The sequence below is a fragment of the Atractosteus spatula genome, chromosome 7, assembly GCF_055471065.1.
Source record: "Atractosteus spatula isolate fAtrSpa1 chromosome 7, fAtrSpa1.hap1, whole genome shotgun sequence".
In the NCBI taxonomy this organism is placed as follows: domain Eukaryota; kingdom Metazoa; phylum Chordata; class Actinopteri; order Semionotiformes; family Lepisosteidae; genus Atractosteus; species Atractosteus spatula.
The window spans coordinates 60,754,994-60,775,901 of NC_142712.1; the positions used below are offsets into that span (position 1 = coordinate 60,754,994).

General features: G+C 38.5%; 1 protein-coding gene across 2 annotated transcripts in view; it reads left to right on the forward strand.

Moving 5' to 3' along the window:
* roraa (RAR-related orphan receptor A, paralog a) overlaps positions 1-20,908 on the forward strand; it is a 266,296-nt gene that overhangs the window by 228,296 nt on the left and 17,092 nt on the right. For both annotated transcript variants that reach the window (XM_088922048.1, XM_088922049.1), the window contains 2 exons: positions 18,000-18,085; positions 20,119-20,260. In XM_088922048.1, coding sequence (XP_088778174.1) covers positions 18,000-18,085; positions 20,119-20,260 — 228 coding nt within the window. The remainder of the gene's footprint in view (positions 1-17,999; positions 18,086-20,118; positions 20,261-20,908) is intronic.

Genomic DNA, 20,908 nt, shown 5'->3' on the forward strand with positions numbered 1-20,908 from the left:
AATAGTGGTTTTCAGTTAACTCTATATTTGGTTCTCACCAGAGTGGATTAAAGCCTCTTTAGAAGCAAACCCAAAGGGATTTTGGCAGACATAAAAGAAGAGTCCGTTTACAAACTTGCCAGATAAATAATTGCAGGTTTCAAGTATATTTTGAGCACCAGCTATAGTGAAATGAGTGCTTTGATGTACAAATCTCAAATTCTGGAGGGATTAACACCCTGAAGGTTAGAAGATGCTCATTACACGAGATTGGTTATACAGTACATACTGTACAGTATATCACAAGGCGCGGTTCTGTTCCTAATACAAATGGATTCATAAAGACAGATGAAGAATGCATGTGATGAAATATATTTTGCTTCAACATATCATTACATTTCTCCCTCCACATGCTCACATGCTGTGTAAGATACTGAGAGCTGAATGCTGAGGGCTAGAATTTGGTTTGGATGGCTTTTCCAAAGCAGAGATGTCATGCTTACAAAATGTTCTTGACCAATCATTTCAAAATAGTTGCCTTTGAATGTTTTATGGAGATTGTTCTCGCTTCATTGATTATATGATTTTTTACATTAATCTCCGAGAGTCATAATTAGAATATGTTCCGTGCAAGTACAAACATAAGAATGGTTAAAAATGAAAGGATACCTTTCAGCCAATCTGTCTCATTTTGGTTACTGGTAGCCTACTGATGCAAGGATCTCATCCAGCCTCTCTTGAACAATATTGGCTTCAACAGAATAGTTCTGTAGCGTGTTCCAGACTTCTACGACAAGAGGATCTGCCTCTGTCTTTCAGTGTAAAAATCACTTCCTCTTAGTTTTACTTTTTATCCTGAAGACTTTGTGGGTCTTTCAGAACCATTTCTCTTTGCTGACAGTTGATGTTTTCAGAAGTATTTTTTATGGGTATTTTTTAAACCATGTCAGTCAACCCATGAATGAACTTTTCCCTTTGCCTGGATACCTTTGGCACTACTGTAACTATAGTATTGGAACTACGACATGGCCAAAGTGCCCAGTTTGATCCAACCTGAGAAAGTGCTTCAGTTTTTATTTTGACTTTACACTGTGTTTCCACTTTGAAATCCAATATGTTGTCATTTTTTCAGATGTCCTTTCTCAGAGTCTATGTGTATGTTTAAGGCTTGTCTACGTTCTCCTCCTTGTCAGTTTGTTCTGTGTTGTGGTATAACATGGCTTGCCTTTCTATGCCAGTACTCACTCACATGAGCCCAGCTGGTCAAAATGATATGCTCCCCATAAAGGTCTTTTTTATTATATGTAGTGAGAGCTGTCAAATGTGATGCAACCTTAAATGACTTCAGGTTAATAATACAATTAGCTCCAGTGTTTATTTCACAGTCATAACATATAACACAGACAGCCTTTGTCTCATCTGGTAGACACTGAGCTCTGTGGAATCCATTTTCAATAAGCTGAGGTTTTTTTTTGGTTGCTAAACCATACTGTTGAGGGCTACTGAAGTATTTTTTTCATTAACCCAATGTACGTTTACAATAAATGTCACGATAAGAACTCTAATTTGTGTTTTTGTCTACAGATTCTTGCCGCCTGATAAGGCTACATTTTAGATCCGTCTAAATTAAATTAGTCTGCGATCTGGCCAAATATTTCTGTGGGAAACTGTTTTTCATCTACTAATGAATTTGCCTCAGGGATCCCAAAGGTTCTGTCTTTCATTCTTCATTATGTTTATTTTTATTTTTATGTTGTCATTAGATAATGGCTACACAGTAAGGGCTTTCCTAAAAATGTTGATAGACTGGAAAAAAAGGTTTCATTTCTTCTGGACTCAGGGTACTGTTTTTACCCTGTTTGTCAAATCCACAGTACATCAGCTCCTGAGAGCAACTCTTTTCCCTTCGTGTGAATCTCTGTGTCTCTCTAGGCCTGGTTTAAGTCACCTCCTGCCCAGATAACCTTAATACCAGTATTTTTCATAGGTATGGAATACTTATATTAAATATATTGGTTTTTAAATGTATGTTTTTTCTTGAATTTTGACTTTGTTTGGGTATCTTTAATATAAAATTGATTTAATATTAACTTATAAAAATATGAGAAATAAAGAAAATGAGTTTCTGTTATTGGTCTTATTGGCCTTTGGTCACTACTGGTGTTACACACAATCCAGATAGGAATAGGAATTTTACCTTTCATGATGCTGAGTTAAAAACTGATTTCTGTTGTCTGGTTAAATAAATTGAATTCAAAGGAAGTAGTATTCCTTTAATAATTAAATTGAATTTTGTTTTATATAGAAAATCAAGGTAAATTATAATGGCCTAGCTATAATGCATTTTTTGTCTGACATCCTCAGATTATTCAGAAACATAACATGATTCTTGGGGCCACTCAGTTCACTCATTCCTCTTTGTTGGGTTCTGTTTCTGGCCTGCCTTACTTTTGATATGACTGGAAAAGAGTAGTTGTGCGATGATTCTTCTGAAATAGAAAAAAAATCAAGAAATAGAATTTAAAACATGTTTTCAAGTAAACAATAAGCAGTTTTAAACCTGAAACACTTCTACCTTAATTCAATATATTAATATTTACTATTAAGCTTGCTTTCACACTTGGCTAGGTTCTGTGAACTCAGGGGGTGAATTGTGGTTCACAGTCATGGCACTGACTGACAAATGGCAGGCATTTCATAGTAATGGTGAAAATGGTCTTTTAGTTGTTTACATCTTTAGCATTGTTATAACCTTAGAAATTTGAAAGCCTTTAAAACTGGACACAAAATGTTGTTTTTTTTCACTCTACAGCTTCACCCAGTTTGAAAGGAAGCAGGCCTAGGTGGTAAACTTGCTCAGCTCATACCTGACCCACAAACACAGAAAAAAAAGTCACACCTCCAGCGGTCTCATGTGCTGCCTGTGAGCAAAACCTGGGTGAAACTGGGTGAAGCTGTGTGGCGGGTGCTGTGTAATCGCTGGTGCTGTGGAGCAGGGCAAGACTGCATTATGTTGGAAGTCCCGTTCGCAGAATGAGCTTGATCATCTCCTCACAGTGTTTCATGCAGAGACTGTCCCCAGTGGAAAGTATTGACTGGTTTCTGGTGTTAATGAGGCCACAAAGTATTGGAAACTGCCTAGGTAAAGGAGAACTGGTGGGATTTAGAGCTGTCAGCTGACTCTAAGAGCCTTTGCACACAAGCAGAATAGCTGATTATTATACCAGGGCTTTTAAATGTGTTTATATAATCATTAATCTTGGCACTTCTTTATTTACTGTGGATTAGAGTGCCACAGCTATTTCACAAGCAGTCACTAAGCAGGTTCAATGAAAGGTAGCTTTACATGCAGTCTACCCCCTTGTGAGTGCTAGAACTAAGTCTGCTCAGCAAATATCTCTATTTACTTCTGTACGTTTCCACTGTGTGTGTTACCATCATTCATTTTGGGCCATCTAGCTCATTATTTTTGTTAGTAGCTATTTGATAGGATAATCTCATTCAACCATTTCTTGATAGGCCTGTGAAGAAGCAGTGTGCCCTCTGATTTTCATTCCTACTGAACTGTCTCTCTGCGATGGATTGGTGTCCCATCCAGTGTGTACCCTTCCTTTTGCCCAGTGCTTGCCAGGACAGGCTCCAGCTCCCCTACAACACTGAATTGGTTGAGACGGTCAGAAAATGGATGGAGATGGATGGATGAATTTTCCGTTAATAGAATTATCTCCACCTGTATAAGAACAGGGTGAAACAATTGAAAATGTCAAATTAAACCAATCATTGGTTCAATTAAGTATTCAGTTAAGTGATGGAGAGCTCAGCAGGAAACCCAATAAAAACACTGTGCCAGAAGTGGTTGAGGCACTGCTGTTGCACTCTTGAGAAAGGTACTGAGATTGCTCCAGTAAGCGCCCTGCTAAATGAATCGTTTCTCTACAGGTCATCATTGGAAATTAGAATTTGTTCCATTTTCTGGTTAAATAAAGGTTTATTACTCAAATGATTGCTGTAGTTTAGCCTGGTAATCTTACAGTGAGCAGTAAAGCTAATTGCCTTTATTCTTGATAATAAATATTACTAAATAAGGAACAAATTATTAACCAGTTGTATATTTTTAAAGGGTGACATATGTTTGCCAGGGTTTTTGACCATATTCCGATTTTCTCTTTTTCTCTTCATTATATTGATTGAATGAAGCTGTTTTGTCCTTCCTTTTAATGGAGTAAACTAAGTTTTAAGATGATTTTGTATCCCATTGGTAGCTACTCGCATTTTGGAAGCTTTTTAAAATATGATGGTCAGGACTTTTTGTGTTTATGGAAAGAATAGTTTGTGTCAAATGGGTTTCTTTCAAACTTTTTAATAATTCAAAAGACTATAAAAATGTGTAGGTCTAATAGAAATCCATTATGTAGTATACATGTAGGAGACTACAGTAAGATCAGAAAACTATTTTTAATCCCTTAAAATAAATTTGTGAACTTTTCTTTCACAATATAGCTCTGCTTTGGGGTTGCTTAATAAAGATGTTGTTGAAAACATTAAATTAAACAATTAAGCTTGAATTTGGAGCACTGCTGTATATTTTCAAATGACAGGCAAATTTAACACTAAGGACTGGAAAAAAAACACTTCATTATGAAATCAAAACTTTCTGGCTTACATAGAAATTAAATATTATATTGGTCTCATTCTGTCTTTTCTCTTATATGTCTTGAAAGTTCTTTCTGTGTCCACATAGAAAATTATTTGCTTAAACTCTAGAAAATACATTTTATATTATCTTAAAACTAGAAATTCCGTGGTTTCTTTAAGAGGATTTAGTACTTTTAGTCTGGAGATACTTTCTTTGCCCAGAGAGACAGCTGTGGGTTCGATTTGTACTTTAAACTAAGCTGTTTTTCTCACTCTTGAATTGATTTGGGTTGTTCTGGAACCAAAAAATAATGATCAAAGTGTAGGTTGACAGTATTGCATGGTAAATAACCTTTGCATTGATTATTCTGTAGTGATTTCAAATCCAAAACGTTTGCACTAATGCTCATCAGCAAGCAGCAGGTTGCAGCATAGAAAATGTCACTCAGATCTGATCCATGTTATCAATGACTTTACATTCTTGAGAAAGATGTCCGGTGTGGTGTGGGTTTAAAGGCGCACGTTGTTTATATCTCGTCAAAGTGGTCAGATTGCAGCAGTTTGTAGTTGCGGAGTACAAACGTTTAAGCATGAAGCACAAAAACCACCACAGCAAATCAGGGTTGCTATATTAGTTGTATAAGAAAGAGAAATACTGCAAACTGTGAACTCCTGTGGCAACAGAGTGTGGAGCAACTGAAAACCTGTGAATGCTATATTGCTAATGACCACCCGGAAACAGATCTATAAAGCAAGCTGTGTGAGAGATGGAGAATTCTTTTTTTCTCCCAAATCTGTAACAAGGGTTTTATTAACAGTGGTGATATAACATGCCTTAATTAATCTGAAACACAAAACCAGTAAATGTGACCTGTTCTTTGATGCCATCTCTCATGTTTGCCCTGTCTGTCTTTTTTAACTGAAGCTATGAGTTAGCAGGTGAAGCTTGAGAAGTTTCTGGTAGTATTGCTGGGGGAGCATTGTAGGAGCAGTAATTCTAGAAATAGTCGTCACCGTGTTAGAACAGTAATACTGCTGAAGAATTATTTTAACAGTTAAAGACCAAACTTAAAACCAATCTAGTGCTATAATAAATTCAGCAGATATACAAATCTTTTTAAATCATATAATCAATCTGCTTTTGTAATCGTTTGCATTCATTTATGTTCTGGAGCTATTGAATTGTTTTTTGAGGGGAGTTATTTATCTTATCAGTCAGGAAGTGCATATAGTAAAGTTATTTGGTGTTCTTACATAACTGTCTTTTTAAATTTGCTAATCTTGCAATATTTGAGATCCTCTCTGGTGTTTTTACCATTCATATATACACAGTAGCTATTATTATTATTATTTCTACTACTGTAACACAAAATTGATATTTATTAAACAAGTGATGAATATATACTAGTTAAAGGGAATGTACTGTAAGGAGTGCTGCAATACAGTTTGAAGATAAACCACGATTTGTCCTAGTACTTTTCCTAGTACTAGGATTTGTCCTCGTACTTTTTAGTGACTTTTAGCACACAGTAAAAAATGCCAGCAGTCATATCACCCTGCAACCCACTGAAGTTTAGCAGGTGTGAGCTTGATCAGTACCTAGATGGGAGACCTCCTGGGAACAACTAAGGTTCCTGCTGGAAGAGGTGTTAGTGGGGCCAGCAGGGGGCGCTCACCCTACAGTCTGTGTGGTTCTGATACCCCAGTATTGTGACGGGGGCGAGGACAAAAGGCGCCATTCTTTGGATGAGACGTAAACCGGGGTCCTGGCTCTCTATGGTCATTAAAAATCCCAGCGTGTTTCTTGAGAAGAGTAGGGGTATAACCCTGGCATCCTGGCCAAATTTCCCATTAGCCTTCACCAGTCTGAGAGCTGATGTGTGGTGAGTGTACTGGCGCACTATGGCTGCCGTCGCATTGTCCAGGTGGGGCTGGAGTATCTTTAATGTGCCAGTTTTAAATTGGTAGGATCGATTTCCAGATCCAGGTCACATCAGCTCAGTGGGCCAGGGCTTATCCTGGTTTCTGTGGCACTTAAACAGACAAGAAAGCATGTGATTTCCAGCAGGTGGGACCCTCCAGAAACACCAGTCCCCATTTACAGTATAGAGCTGGGTGGACTGGAGCCACTGGGGTAAAGTCACTCAGGGTAGAACAACATAGTCCACAGTGGGGACTTGAACCCACAACCTGTTTGTTATAAGTCTGGAGACTCATCCACTATGTGGTGCTACACACATTGGTATGGGATGGTACATGAATCAGGTTCTCAAAGGGCAAAATGTAATAAATATTTGTGTATTTTCGGGATGGTTTTAGACTCACTAGTTGTAATGGTAAGTTGTAATAGCATTCATACTATAGTGTTTGTTATTCTGACATTTTCTTGTAATCCCCTTGGTGCCAATTGGGAAATTGTACAGGTATGAATTTTCTGTATGCTGCTGTTTTTGCTCCCGTGAGCTTAATTGTAAAGAGTTATTGACAAGTTTGTTGCACAGAAAAAATGACTTGCTGTAGTTCTTTCATCTGATGTGTCTGCAAAGTACTCCAATATCTCTTCCAGAAAGAATCCCTGTTGATTTGATATTTTTATTGGCATGGATAGAATCATAAACCCTTATTTGACTCCTGTGAAATACAGTACTCATCTCTTTTCTTTTTTTCAGTTCAGTTCCATTTCATTTGAATTCAATGGACTCTAGGTCATTTTTCTTTAGTCATATGTCATTGGACACACCAGAGTTTTCACCTTCAATGTATCTAATTGAGCTCATAATTAAAAATGTGTCAGCAGCTTGGCTTGGGTAGGGCTGAAAACAAAGCTTTCCTGTAGAGACCTCATTGTGACAATTACTCTCAGTTGAAATGGTCTCCCCATTCCTCTTGTGTGTCCAGGTGCCTCTGTACTTCATGAATCATCAACGTATGCTAAGAAAAATCTTGCAGGGACATCCCCTCCAAGCCCTACAGCAGCACTTCGCGAATCTATCTCATTTTTGCTAGCAGTATGCTGTATGATGTGCATATATGTCTATGTGTATCTGCATCACGGTATGGTGAATTGTTAATCACCCTTGCCGCTGAGATAACACATTCTATGGAAATACATAAGAACAAGAACATTGTATAAACTCCTGTAGCAGTCAAACAGTATAGCATATTCAGGTTTCAGTTACATTGATAGTAGTATTACTGTATCTAATTATATGCATTCCCTTGTGAAATAAAAAAAACCTTGCTTTTATTCAAAGATTTCTTTGTGCAATTGTGTTGGGTGTTCTGAAGGTTTTATTATCTATTTATTCTTTTCACTCTTCCAAACATGAGGCTGTACAAGTCCTCCCAGATGGAAGAGCCTTTCCCTTCAGGGAAAGTGCAGGATGTGCAGAACTGCTTTAAAACACACTGCTTTGCAGAAGATCTGAAATCTGAGTGTAACCAGGGCTGATTCGTGGATGGCTGGCCAGCGCATGACACACGTAAAGACAGAAGATCGCTACCTGATAAAAAAGAAAAACTTCCACATTTTAGAATACAATGTTTTTTTCTGATTCTCTCTGAAGACAAATATACTCTGCACTTCCTCAGCTCTAAGCAGCTTTTATATGCTTATCAGTTGGAAATGAAAATAGGTAAGCGAGTTAATGTAGTATCATTGATATAACCCTTTTTTAACTGTTACAAACCTGTGGGAGTCTTAATATATCCTGCTGCTGGTCTTTTAGCACAGAGCTTTTACAGTAGATAGGTTAACTAGACAGCGCCTTCACCTTATAACATCTGAAATTATGCAAAAGTATGCTCTTTAACACAGTGACTGATTTTACTTGCAATTTATGTGCCACAATGTAGGAATGCTGTTAAGCATGTATGACAGTTGGCATAACAGCACAATTATTTCCACCTCAGCAAAATCTTATGAATATACCTTTACTTCACTGCTGGTTAGAAACGTTTATTTTGAAAAACATATATTTGTTTGAATTCTTTAAAATTTTCTGGATCAATCAAAATGTTTGGAATTTTCTGTTCTGCCTAGTTCCATTGCTTGTTTTGCCCAGCAACCACTGTCTTATTAATCTTGTTTTTTGTAATACAGTGCATCATTTGGGTGACAAAAGTCATGTAGTTCAAGAAAAACAAATGTATTCATGTGGTAGTCTACCGTATGTGGATCATCCAGTCATAAACCTACTACACAAAGCCCCCGCTGTGAAAATTGTCAGCTCACGTTGACAGGCAATTGACAAGGCACTTTATTTCGTGCAAATTTCATGTGACACTTCCAGTCCTAGATTTCAGTCTTACTATTGCAGTTATTTTATGGCTTCCTTGTGAAGTGATCACTGTTACATGCTGGTGGTTAATCAATAAGAATGCATACAAGCAGAGAAATAAAAGAAGAACAGATTCATTTTAGTCCTTTAGCATAAGTGTAAAAACATGTACAGCTTGCAAAAAAACTGACTTCTGTGGACAGTCTTATAAATGCAGTGAATCTTAACGACATTCTTCTCTATACGATGGGTGCTGGTTGCTCTGTCATCACACAGAGGAAGAGACATGCGGCAGAGAAGGATGGAGCTTTGCTCTTCAAAACCCCAGTCTCCTTGTGAAAGCTACACTAAATAAACCCCAGTTGAGAACACCTGAACTTCTGTATCCCGAGGCTTCACAGACAGCACCTGCTTTAAAAGCTGCTCAAAGGGAAGTGTTACACCTGTCAACTGGCACAGTGAAAAGAAACTTGCAGGTTCCTTCCAGGGGTGAGGAAACTGGTTGCGTGCGCACTGATGTTCTGTTTCAGATATTCGTCAGCTTTGTAAACTCAGTCTTTTGTTGTATCCCCTGGAGTGCAAGCACATAGACTCGCAGTCAGGAAGCTAGTCAATCTGCACCACAACAACACATCAATTAGAGGCCCAATTAATGTTCAGTTGGCAAAAAGACATCTTCTGTAGGGGGTTTGGGATCTTTTTTTTCTTTTCCCCTGCATTCTGTGGGTGTCACAAAACATTTGAATAAACCAGTCAAAAAGCAAAATAAATAAAAGCCGTTGTTTTAAACACAAACTCAGTTGTAAGGGTTGAAATATTAATGACCTCCCAGACAGACACCATACCAATGCTGCCCAAGGCTAGTATCACACCTAGATGGAAGTGGAGTCATTTGACTGTCTGACAGGAATCACTGATTTCAAAACTTTCTTTAGAAGACCCCGTGTGGTTAGGAGTCAGCTCTCTGGCCTGAGTTAACAGCTCAGAGTGGCGCAGAGATGGTCTGCAGAACTTTCCCATGATGCTCACCATGTCTGTGCCTGCAGAAAACCGTAAAATGTGTTCTTTTTTTCCACATCTATGGAGCTTTTTGTTTTTGACAGACTTTTAATAAAATGACATGATGTACTATTCCATTACTAATGCCGGAATTCCCCCAGGTGAATGCATTATCTGAAAAAAAACTCGTTTGAACCATTTAAAAGACAGATTGATTTTGCTTTCACTCGCTGGTGTGCAATAAGGACCCACTGTTAGAAAAGCCAAAAGACGGATTTGCCAACTAATTAGAATTAAATGGTTAAGGACTTAGAGAAAAGAAATAAATTTGAATTACTGGATTACACTGCTCAGCCTTTCCTGTTGGGCGTCCTTTTGCAATTGATATTCTACCTTTTTTCCAGTTCAGTTGGGATTTTCCAAAAATGACATACTATGTATACTAAGGTACAGGAAATGAGACATGTTCAAGGTGGCTGAAAGTCAAAGTTGAAGTTTTAATAAGAAAGAATTAAGTGCCAGTATGACGTGTTTAAGAAATGACAACTGTCAAGACATTAACTTGAATCTGGGGGTTTCACTTCTGAATTCCCCTCCCTCTGTTTTTAAAACTCACTTTAATCTTTTAAAACCAAAATTGCGTTGTTGTTGAAATTATTATTAGCAGTTCCTGTTGTTGTTTACAAGGCAAATACTACTACAGAACCTATGAAAATATCTCAAGCACAAAACCTTTATATCTTATTTTCTTGCTGTCAAGATGAAGGTAAAACTGATCACTCAGCAATTACTGTCTAACATCTTACTGAAACTGTAGTAGGGATGCCACTATAATTCAGGTGGTGTTCAACACTTAGTGATAAATGAATGCTTAACAGATTCTTGTTGTGTAATCATTGTGATACATTACTGAATTTGATTAAACTGTGTCCTTGCTTTGGATTCCAGGCGCTATGTTAAACTTCAGATAACACATCACAGTTCGTGACTACAGTATCAAAAAACAATCTATTACATAATGCACTAATGTGGTTCTGGTTTAGTTTGTCATTTGGTAACTTACAGCAGTCAAGAAAACATCACAGTTCAAAGAAGAGGAATATAAACTCCTCAGAAATGTGGGGTCATCACTTCAAGTGAACTTCCAATTGATTTTGCAGTTATAATTATTCATTTTCTTATTGTCTTCCTGTTGCATTTTTTGTTTCTCAGCCAGAATGCTTGAAGCACCTTTGGTTTGGTATATTTCACATCACATCACAGCACTTTCAATAACAGCTTATCCAATTCATTGCTGCAGAGGCCCAGAGTCTATCCTGGTAACAATGGGCACCCTGGATAGGGCACATACAGACGCAAACATGTGCACATTCACTCCAGGGCCAGTTTCTCAGAAGCCCATTAACCTACCAGCATGTCTTTGGGCTGTGAGAGGAAATCGGAGCACCAGGAGGAAAACCATGTGAACCTGGTGAGATCATACAGTACAATTTTCACGCAGATAGTAGCCCAGGAATTGAAATCAGGGCCCCAGTGCTGCAAGACAGCAATGCAAATCACTGTGCCACCATGCCATCCTGTTTGGTGTATTTCTTTCCTTAAATACTAGTCTGAGAATAATCGAAATAGGAAGAACAACATGTTGAAAAATGCTATAAGCGAGCATGTCGGAATTGCATTACAAGGCAAATGCTGTTCCTGGTCTGGGACAATCACCCAATGTCAATTATAATGACCTGTAATGGGTTAAGCTTTTAGTGGGTTTTCTGTATGATCACTGCAGTAGTAGCTTTTATGTTTGCACATTATGTGGTGGATAATCTTTGCCCTGAAAGGTTACGTCAATAGTTCAGGGGCTCAAGGTCGCTCAGTCTTCAATGGGAGTAGCCAGCACAAGCTCTTTCATGAACATCTTCTGAATTGTCCTCCCCAGGAAGATGCACTAAGCCATTGATAAAAGAAAAGCTGTTTGCTGTATATTTCAGGGCAGAGTCATTGTCTGTCAGGTATTCTTTTTGCATGTACATCCCAATGATATAAACCAGGATATAATAAACTGAATACTCCCTTTTTTTAAGATAACCAGACTGAATTTCTGTGGTTGTTTCTAAGGAACTTTAAAGACTAACAAATGTCCATGTGAATATTAGGAAGTTACCCACTAAGCTGTCATGAATTCAATATGAAAATGTTTAATGCAACATTTTAATATTGTGGTATAAATAGTTTAATATTGAAAGAGCCATGAATCGCATGAAACCTTACCATGGTATTAGGCTTTTACTTTTCCGTTCCATGCACAATGAAAGATTGCAGGTTAAGGTAATGGTAACAGCTATAGATCAGATCTCTTTCATATTAAATTGCTTTGAGCATGTAAGTCGATTCTTAGACTTATAGCATATATATATATTTAACTCCTGATGTGTCGGCATTTCACTTTAATGTACTTTTGAGATGATGTACAATGGGTACAAATTAGCGCTTGCTGCTTTTAAAAGGTGACAGAATAAATGCACACGCACGGAGAATCGCTTCTTGGTGCTGATGTCAGCAGTAAAATGTGAAAAAATCCTACCATGCCAAGTAGGCTTTGACAGTTCACAGGCAAGTATTAAGCAGGGAGTACATGTATGTAATTTAAAGCATTTGTCTTGTATTTAACTGGAACTTTAGTTTTCTGTTAGTGCTGAGGTGTTAGTTTGTTTCATCTTTCTTGCGGGAGAAAATGAATATTGGACACGTATTGTAATTGTGCTGCACAGGAAGGAGGTGGAGATGAGATGGCTCTTCAAAGATGGCCAAGCAGGGACTGGATGCCTCCTTCTATCTCAAGCATTTTGCTGTTCATGCTTTGCGTGCTTGGAGATGGCCTTCCATACCAAGAGAGGGGGAGAAAGCACATCCTGTTTTTATAGAATTACATGTAAATGCAAAATACGTGCAACTTTTACAAACCTAGTGACTGCCTATTCAGTGTCATTATTAAAAGGTGCTATCCTCACTTTTTATTGGTGGGTAGCAGGTATGAATATTTTTTTTTAATATTTTCTACAGATAAAGTTTACATTTTCACAAAGGAGGTGGAAATTTACTGCGGTCCCAGAGGCCTGAGTGGCTCAAGTAGTTAAAGGCTCTCCGTCCAAGCGCAGGTGGAGCTCTGTGGCCCAGGCAAGACAAGGCAGACGCGAGCTGGGGCCATGTCACCAGCCAGCTGTTTGATAAATGGGTTCGGTGAATGACTCTGACAAGTGGGTGCATTTGAGGAGTGTGTCTGCAGGTTCTCCTTGTGTGATACAAGTGCTGCATCCACAAGGTCTGACAAAATGTGTGATTCCAGCATGGGTGGGTATAAAATTAAAACAAATGGGAGATTCAAAATTTGCAGAAAGGTTACAGCATTACCCAAAAGCAAATCCAACTTATCTGGAATACATTCTACACAATTCCTCAAATGCATTTCCCATACAAAATAAAAGACATATTTCTTTGTGGAGACACATTCTTTATATTCTCAGTCAATGGTGGCTCACACAGTTTGCAGTTAGTAATGGACAGGAAACTGTCATTGCCTTTTTGGCTTGAACCAGACAGGCACTTTCATCTGGCTGATTTTTACTGCAAAAGCTTTTAGACAGTTCTTCAGTGTTTTGTATTGCCCTTTCAAATATGCATTACTGTTTAGAAAGGAGTCTTGCACTCCCCTCTCAGACAGTGTCTGAGTGTATTGCCCTCCTTAGTGCTGCACCTGTGCTGAAAAGTAAAAGTAAACGGATGCTTTCTTAAGCAAAATCATAAAAGTCAGCTGTCAAAACATGCCACAGTGTGTCTGGTTGTTATTAGTTTTTGTCTTTTATGCAGAAATGTTGGTATGGCTATCTCTAAAAAAATATCGATGAGGTTCTGCATCAGAATTAGAGCAATGACAGTGGGAAGGTCATGCAAAAGCTATCCTACAGACCAGACTTTGAATATTTTAACTAGACAGTAGCCGACTGCTCATACCAGAGGATATTTATACCAACAGAAATTTACTCAGAGATCCTGGGTGCTCAAATGTATAGCTTTATATGTAGGAGTCTCTTTGCCTGCTTTTTATAAACCATGTCATATATGGTTTATATCAATTGTAGTTAGAGATCAAGAGTTTCTACAAAGAGAATTTTTAATGCAGCACCAAATAGTAAATGGCTGACTGTGCTTCTTAACCCATGAAAAAATATATATAACCAAAACAATTCTCACAATTATGTTAATTAGTCCCTAGGCTTTAATACCAGCAGAAAAATGTCATTCCGTATATTAAACACAACAAAAACTTGTCTAGTGCATCTCAAAACTGTACGGAAGCTCCAGGACACACCCAACTCTCACAGCTACTGTACAAATGAGAGAAAAACAGGTATTGTCAAAAAAAAACATTGTGTCTCCTACCAGATAAACATTATAATCATCATGCACTGTTTAACAGAGTTGAACTTTCACACACAGAAAATAATTTTGTAGAGGGACTCTGTTCTAATCTCACAGACAGACGTCCGTATCAGCAAAACTCATGAATTTAATTCATGAATTTGTGAAAATGCTCTGAAGAAAAAACCTTAAAACAAACGCGCTGCCTAAAAAGACTTGCCCTCCCTGTGTTTTTTGTAGTCCGTATTACTCAGCCTGAGGACAACTTCTCAGAATAAAAGGCACCACATTGGCTGCTCTAGCATGATGAAAAGTGGATTTGCCCTTTTGCCTGGGTGATAATTTTTTTTTCCACTTTTTCAAATGTACCTACATTAAAGGGCAGGGGGGGATCAAAAAGGGGCTCACTCCGTAGGGCTAAAAAAAAATCCTTTTTAAAGATTGCTTGAAACAGTAAATAAAGCCATTGTGTTATAAGTTCAGATTGACTTGATTTCCAGCCTGTCGGAGAGGCCTGCTCAAGGAAAGCTTGTTAGCAGTCAATTACAGCAAATACTGTACTTAATGATTTTCTGCTTTCATTGCACCCTATCCATAAACGCCGGCTTCAGGTCCCCAGAGACATCTCGCCCTGCCGTTTCCAGTCTTTTCCCTTTTACCTGAGGTGACACGGACTCTGTCAGGCCTGAATGAGTGTTCAGCCGTGCCTGTTTCTTTGGGGGAAATTAAGGCATCTCAGAGCTTTTGCCTTCAAAACATCCGTAGGAGCTTAAAGCTTGACAGCATGTAGAGCCATTAACTGCACCCTAGGATGCGAGTGGCGGCCCTGTACTGCCACCTGCTGGCCAAGCTCCCTGCTCACAGCCCTGGAAATCGGTCAAAGAGAGGCTTAATTACAGCATGCTTGAATTGCTGTGAGTGCATGTCAGAACAAATTATGTAAGTAATGAAGCTGAAAATGCTAAGGGAGTAGAAATACAATGCACTGTTAATGTTCATACCACGAAAAAATCTCTCTCACACACAAACAAACATCAGGAACACTGGTACAGTAGGCCATAAAATAAAAAAGCACTGTAAGAAAAATATCATTATTTTTTCCATGTAAATAGATATTGAACTGAAAGGATTGGAATATCTCAAAAGAGTCTGGAAATGCCTCCATCTCTAGACCACTCGTTGGGATGATAATAATAATAATTCTGTTGCATTATAATAATAAACTACTATTAGTAGTAATACTTTTGTTTTATTTATTTGATGGCATAATCTCAAGCTGTATACTGTGTGAAATTGATAGCAATGTATTGCCTGTCGCTCATACCATTTTTTTATTGAAATGTAGGCTAATACAGTATTTACAGGCAGATTTTTGTGACTTTATTGCTGCAAACAGAGCTAGTTCAGATTGCTGAATGGCTCTAACAATTCCAACGGAGTGAATTATGCAGCACTTGGTATGGGGTTAGTGGATCAGCCGCTCAGTACAAAGCACATCCCTTAGGCATGCCTGAGGGACAATGACATTATCCAAATGACACAACAGCAGCTTGCAGGCAGCTGATTAAATGGGCTTTGCGGTTTGGTTCAGGCTCAGGAATGGAAGTTGATTTGAGAGAATTAATTTAGAGCGATTGGATTTCAAGGTGCACCCAAGGAACATGGAACTGCTGCTGTTGTCCTCGGTGGAAATTCACTCAGATAGCGGGCAACTGGATTTGATTCCTAAAGGTATTGATATGAATATGTTCAGTCAGTCCTGCATGAAAGGCTTAACTGTAGTGTTAATTGTTCTTTTTAATACACTGGGACGTTATGAAAATGTATTCAGCAAGGATGGCTTTATTGTTCAAGAGCTGTGCCTCATTTTTCTATACAGCTTTTTTGTATACAGTTGATTCTTGGTTGAATAGATCTGCTTATACCCTATATTGATGCTATGTACATTTATCTGGACTGATTATCATTTGTTCCTAATATGAAGGACTTTTCTGTTTGTCTTATTGGCTACTGTACTGTATAACAGGGAACAATGAATATGGCAACATAATGAACACAGACATTACAATGTTCAGGCTTATGTTTGCATTGATCTTAATGACTGAGACTTGCATTTGCATTGCTTTTGTATAACATGCATCAGTGTCCAGCTGTAGCTGTGGAATCTAAATGCCCCTGATGTTGCAATGTAAACTGCTCTATGTATTAATCCCATAACTGCAGAGGTTTGAACAAAACATTAGACAGATTCCTCACTCTAAAACGTTGCTTTGATTGGTTCATTGTGCTGAGGGGAATCTTTTGAAGAATTTCATACTGTGTAATTCTCTGTTCATAATTATCCATGTACTATATGTGTCTGAGCCAAACCACTGTAAAACCATGAATCGAAAGCAACAGCAGAAACAACATTTCCATCGAAATGGCAGTTTTCTTGGAGGATTTGCTATTCAAAAATGTCTCAAGCAACTCACTAATAGGGCGCCAGTGGTTGCAATAAAAAGGCATAGATCTGTGTAGCTAACGCTGTGTCACGATTAGTTTCCTTGCAGTTATACATCTTTATGGATAGAAGGTCATGGACTGATGATATTCCCCCCAGTTGTGTCTGTCAACTGTGTAACTTTTCCAGGCTAATAGAAACATACAGTACTTAGATCATGCTGCACAGTCTCACCTATATAGCTTCACATCACTAAATAAGTTCAGTATAGACTTTTCTTGTGTTGTACTGTTTCAATGTCAGATTGATTTGGGCTTAATTAATTAAAACTCTCCTTTGCAGTTTGAAATGGTGTAAATCCATGTCAGTAAAAAACAGAATTTAATACACAAAAGTGTATGAACACAGAAATGAAAATGTTGTTTTGTATGCTGTGTTGTAGGAAAGTTAAAGACAACCCCCCAATGTCAGCGAAAAGGTCTTCTGACTCACAATGGTTATAGTTTTAGGACCTTAATCTAGGCAATTTTTTGGGGGGTTTCATGTTGGCAAAGCCATTTGATCTTTCACTCACTGAAGATATTACAGTGTAAAAAAGGAGACTTTGCACTGAAGTACGGTATTGGATAAACGTCTTTTCTCAGCGAAACAGATCTTTCACTAGGCTTGAATAGACCTTTAGTTTGAGGTCATAAGCCTATTCCTGAAATCTAGTATTAGTAATAGAGTAAAGGATGTTCCTTTCTATAATGTTTAAGAGTCTATGTTACTACTTACCTCTTTCTCAAATTCCACAGGACTCATCACTTATCACAACGAGAGAAGAGTTTTTACTATCAATTTATACACAGCAACTTACAGAGCTTACAATGACCAATTGTCATGCACATGTATGTATATATACTGTATACCATTTATACAATAGCGTTTGCTAGAGCAATTTACTGCAGGTGACGTATTTTACTCAAGACTACAGCAGCTCTGTCACTGCCAGGAGTTTAAACTCTCAGCCTTCTAGCTTGGAGACCTTAGACCATGACTTTCATGACTCGAAACTAGTCCCCGAGTTGTAAGTTTAACATGTCTTAAAAAAACAAGGCGATTTTGACTTCAGAAGAACGTGTGGGGAACAAAATCAGAAGTTTCCGAACAACGGTTCGCATTCAAATGTTAAACAATGTGCGTTTCTTTGATGTGGTAGGTGGCATCTGATGTGATTCTGAAACTTTTTCTTTCTTCTTCTCTTCCAGCTCAAATCGAAATTATTCCTTGCAAGATCTGTGGAGATAAATCATCAGGGATCCATTATGGTGTGATAACATGTGAAGGCTGCAAGGTAAGCTGGCTCTCCTGGAAACGGAGGGCGGCTTCTCTCCTACATGCTGTCATTAGAGTTTTAGTGATCGTCCCTCTGACTTCTCTTCTGCTGTTCTCTCAGCTCCACTCCTTGTGTGACTCAGAAACGGCTTTGAGAACATCGTCTGCTTGGATTTGAAGTTTTTGAGTTTCGAAAAGATTTTAAAGTACTTCTGAGCGATTAGGGTGGAAACGGGGGAAAAAAAAGATCATTATGAAACCGGTCAGGTTTTTATGCTGTGATGAGAATTCGCAGGTCTCAGTTTGAGTTCTGTTATCGTGTTTCTTTCCCATTCAGTTTGAGGTGTTTGAGATCTGAAATGTTTTAAGAAGGCTTCCCAGTGCCCATATGACAATATTTCCTTTTTTTCATTTCAACTTTCACAAAATTCTGTTTTCTTTAATGCAATCTATTTTAATTCTAATCTTATTTTTGGAGTCATTATTCTAATAATTACCAGTAATAAAAGGGAGTGCTTGAAATTCTAAGGAATGATTAACCCTTTATGTTCTAGTAATATATTCTGTTAACCCTATATGAAAACACCATTAATATGCAAGAGGAAAGTTTGCTATTTTTTTCCTCCCTTTTGCATAGCTAACTCTCCTAGCAACTGATTAGCATTCAGCAAGCTGACAGTACTTTTGTTTTCATGCTTTGAGAAAGACAGGGCCCCTTTCACAGACAAAACCTTGTTCTCTCTCTAAGACACAGGTTTAAATAAAATGAAAGCAGCAGAATAAACTGCTGAAATGTATCTTTAATGATTGCTAATTACTTCAGGCATAGTAGCACTTAATGATATGTGCAAGTACATGAGTTCTAACCATAAATCATAGCATTATGAAAAAGTCCTGCTTGTCACCAGTAGTTATACCCCAGTTTCATAATGGTTGCCATTAGAAGGCAACTTGGCAGCTGTCAGCTGTTTTCTTGTAATTAAACAGCCAATGAGCAACTAATTAAGACATATGTGTATCGAGCAGTCGAATGGGGTATGTTAATGATCTGCTAGAATCAATTCATTAAGTACAAAATTGTCAAAAGATGAAGTATGAAATCAGTGTGCAAGCCCTCATCGCTGCAGTGACTGAAACATGTTAAGTGACAATTGTGACCTCACCACAACACATCACTCGCTACCCCCACTTTCATTTTTAACAGATTACAGCAGAAGGAAAAATAACAGCATATGGTGGTTGACTGCCTCTAAAGCAAAACATAAACATCTTCTACCATTTGTCGCCTAAAATTGCTCAGCACCTCGCATTCAACAGCTACCTAAAGGGGTGGGGGTGCATTGAGCAGCTGGGGTTCATTTTTCTGGGAGTCAAAAGGCTTGGCCCCTGTCTGTGAATCATTGTAACATACAGGCTTCCATGATGACTGCATCGAAATGGAAAGCGCTTTGGAAAGTTACTTTAAATGCCAAACTGCAGGAAGAAGTGATCTTAAGAGACTTCATGTCCTCTACACCCAAATACCCATTTTTATTTGGGATCAAATGTGAACAATTGGTATTTATAAAATGACGTTAAAATTAGAACTCTATAAATATTATTCTGGGTGGCGTGGTGGCAGTGGTTTGCCACACAGTGCTGGGGCCCTGGGTTCAGTTCCTGGGGTGCTCTCTACGGGGAGTTTGTATGATCTCCCCATGCTTGTGTGGGATTCCTCTGAGTGCTGTTAGGTCGATTGGCTTCTGGGAAATCTGACCCTGGTGCGAGTGTGTGTGTTTCTGCCTGTCTGCCCTGCGATAGACTGACGTCCTGCCCAGAGTGTGTCCTGCCTTAAGGCCCATTGCTTTCCCGCACAGGCTCTGGATCCCACATGACCCTGTACTGGATAAACCAGTTAGAAAATGGATGGATGAATGGATCTTCAGTTATTTTATTTTGTTTAGGAGATGCCAGATGCTGTGAACTTTTGCATGAAGGTTGTGACTACTGTCCTTCCCTGTGTTGTTCTGGCAAGCTGAGACGCTCACATTATTCTTGCGGGTTACTCCCCAGGGCTTCTTCAGGCGAAGTCAGCAGAGCAACGCCACGTACTCCTGTCCTCGTCAGAAAAACTGTCTGATCGACCGGACCAGTCGCAATCGCTGCCAGCACTGCCGGCTGCAGAAGTGCTTGGCGGTGGGCATGTCACGGGATGGTATGTGCAGGGCGCCCGTCATTGTGTGGCCACTGGGGTTTGGTGCCCTCGACTTACACTCACTATAAAAACTGTTTCAACTCGGAATCTCTGGAGAAAGCATAATCCAGTCTCAGTGAGGGCAATCAATGTTATTGGCCTTATCTGTAGCATTGCTAGCAGAAAACATCATGCTGCTACTTTTGTAATAATCCTAAAATAATAAATCCCTTCCAGACGTGTGATGCAGCTGTGCAACAGTTTAATTTATTAACTTTTTACTCTACGTCCTTAGTAAATTAGCAAAATGTACAGTATGCTTTACATATGCAATAGAAATGCTTCTGAAGTCGCTGCTGTGCTAAGGAACAAGTAAAGATCAATTCAACGATAGAAAAATAAAATAAAGCAAAAAAATTTGGTGTGGTGTTAAACTCTACTTGTTCCTATGTATCTCTTCACTCTAAACTCTTGTTAGTCTTTAGAGGTGTCATATTGGCTGTTATTTAGCAAATTATCTGCTTTTCTTAATACTGTAGTCCCTACAGAAATCAGCAGCAAAATTTCCTAAATCCGAAAGGACACAAATGTTGTTGTGGAGGAACTTGTCAAATTCTGCAGCAGTGACTTTTTGATGAAAAGTTGTGTTTAGAAGTGTTATTAAATGAG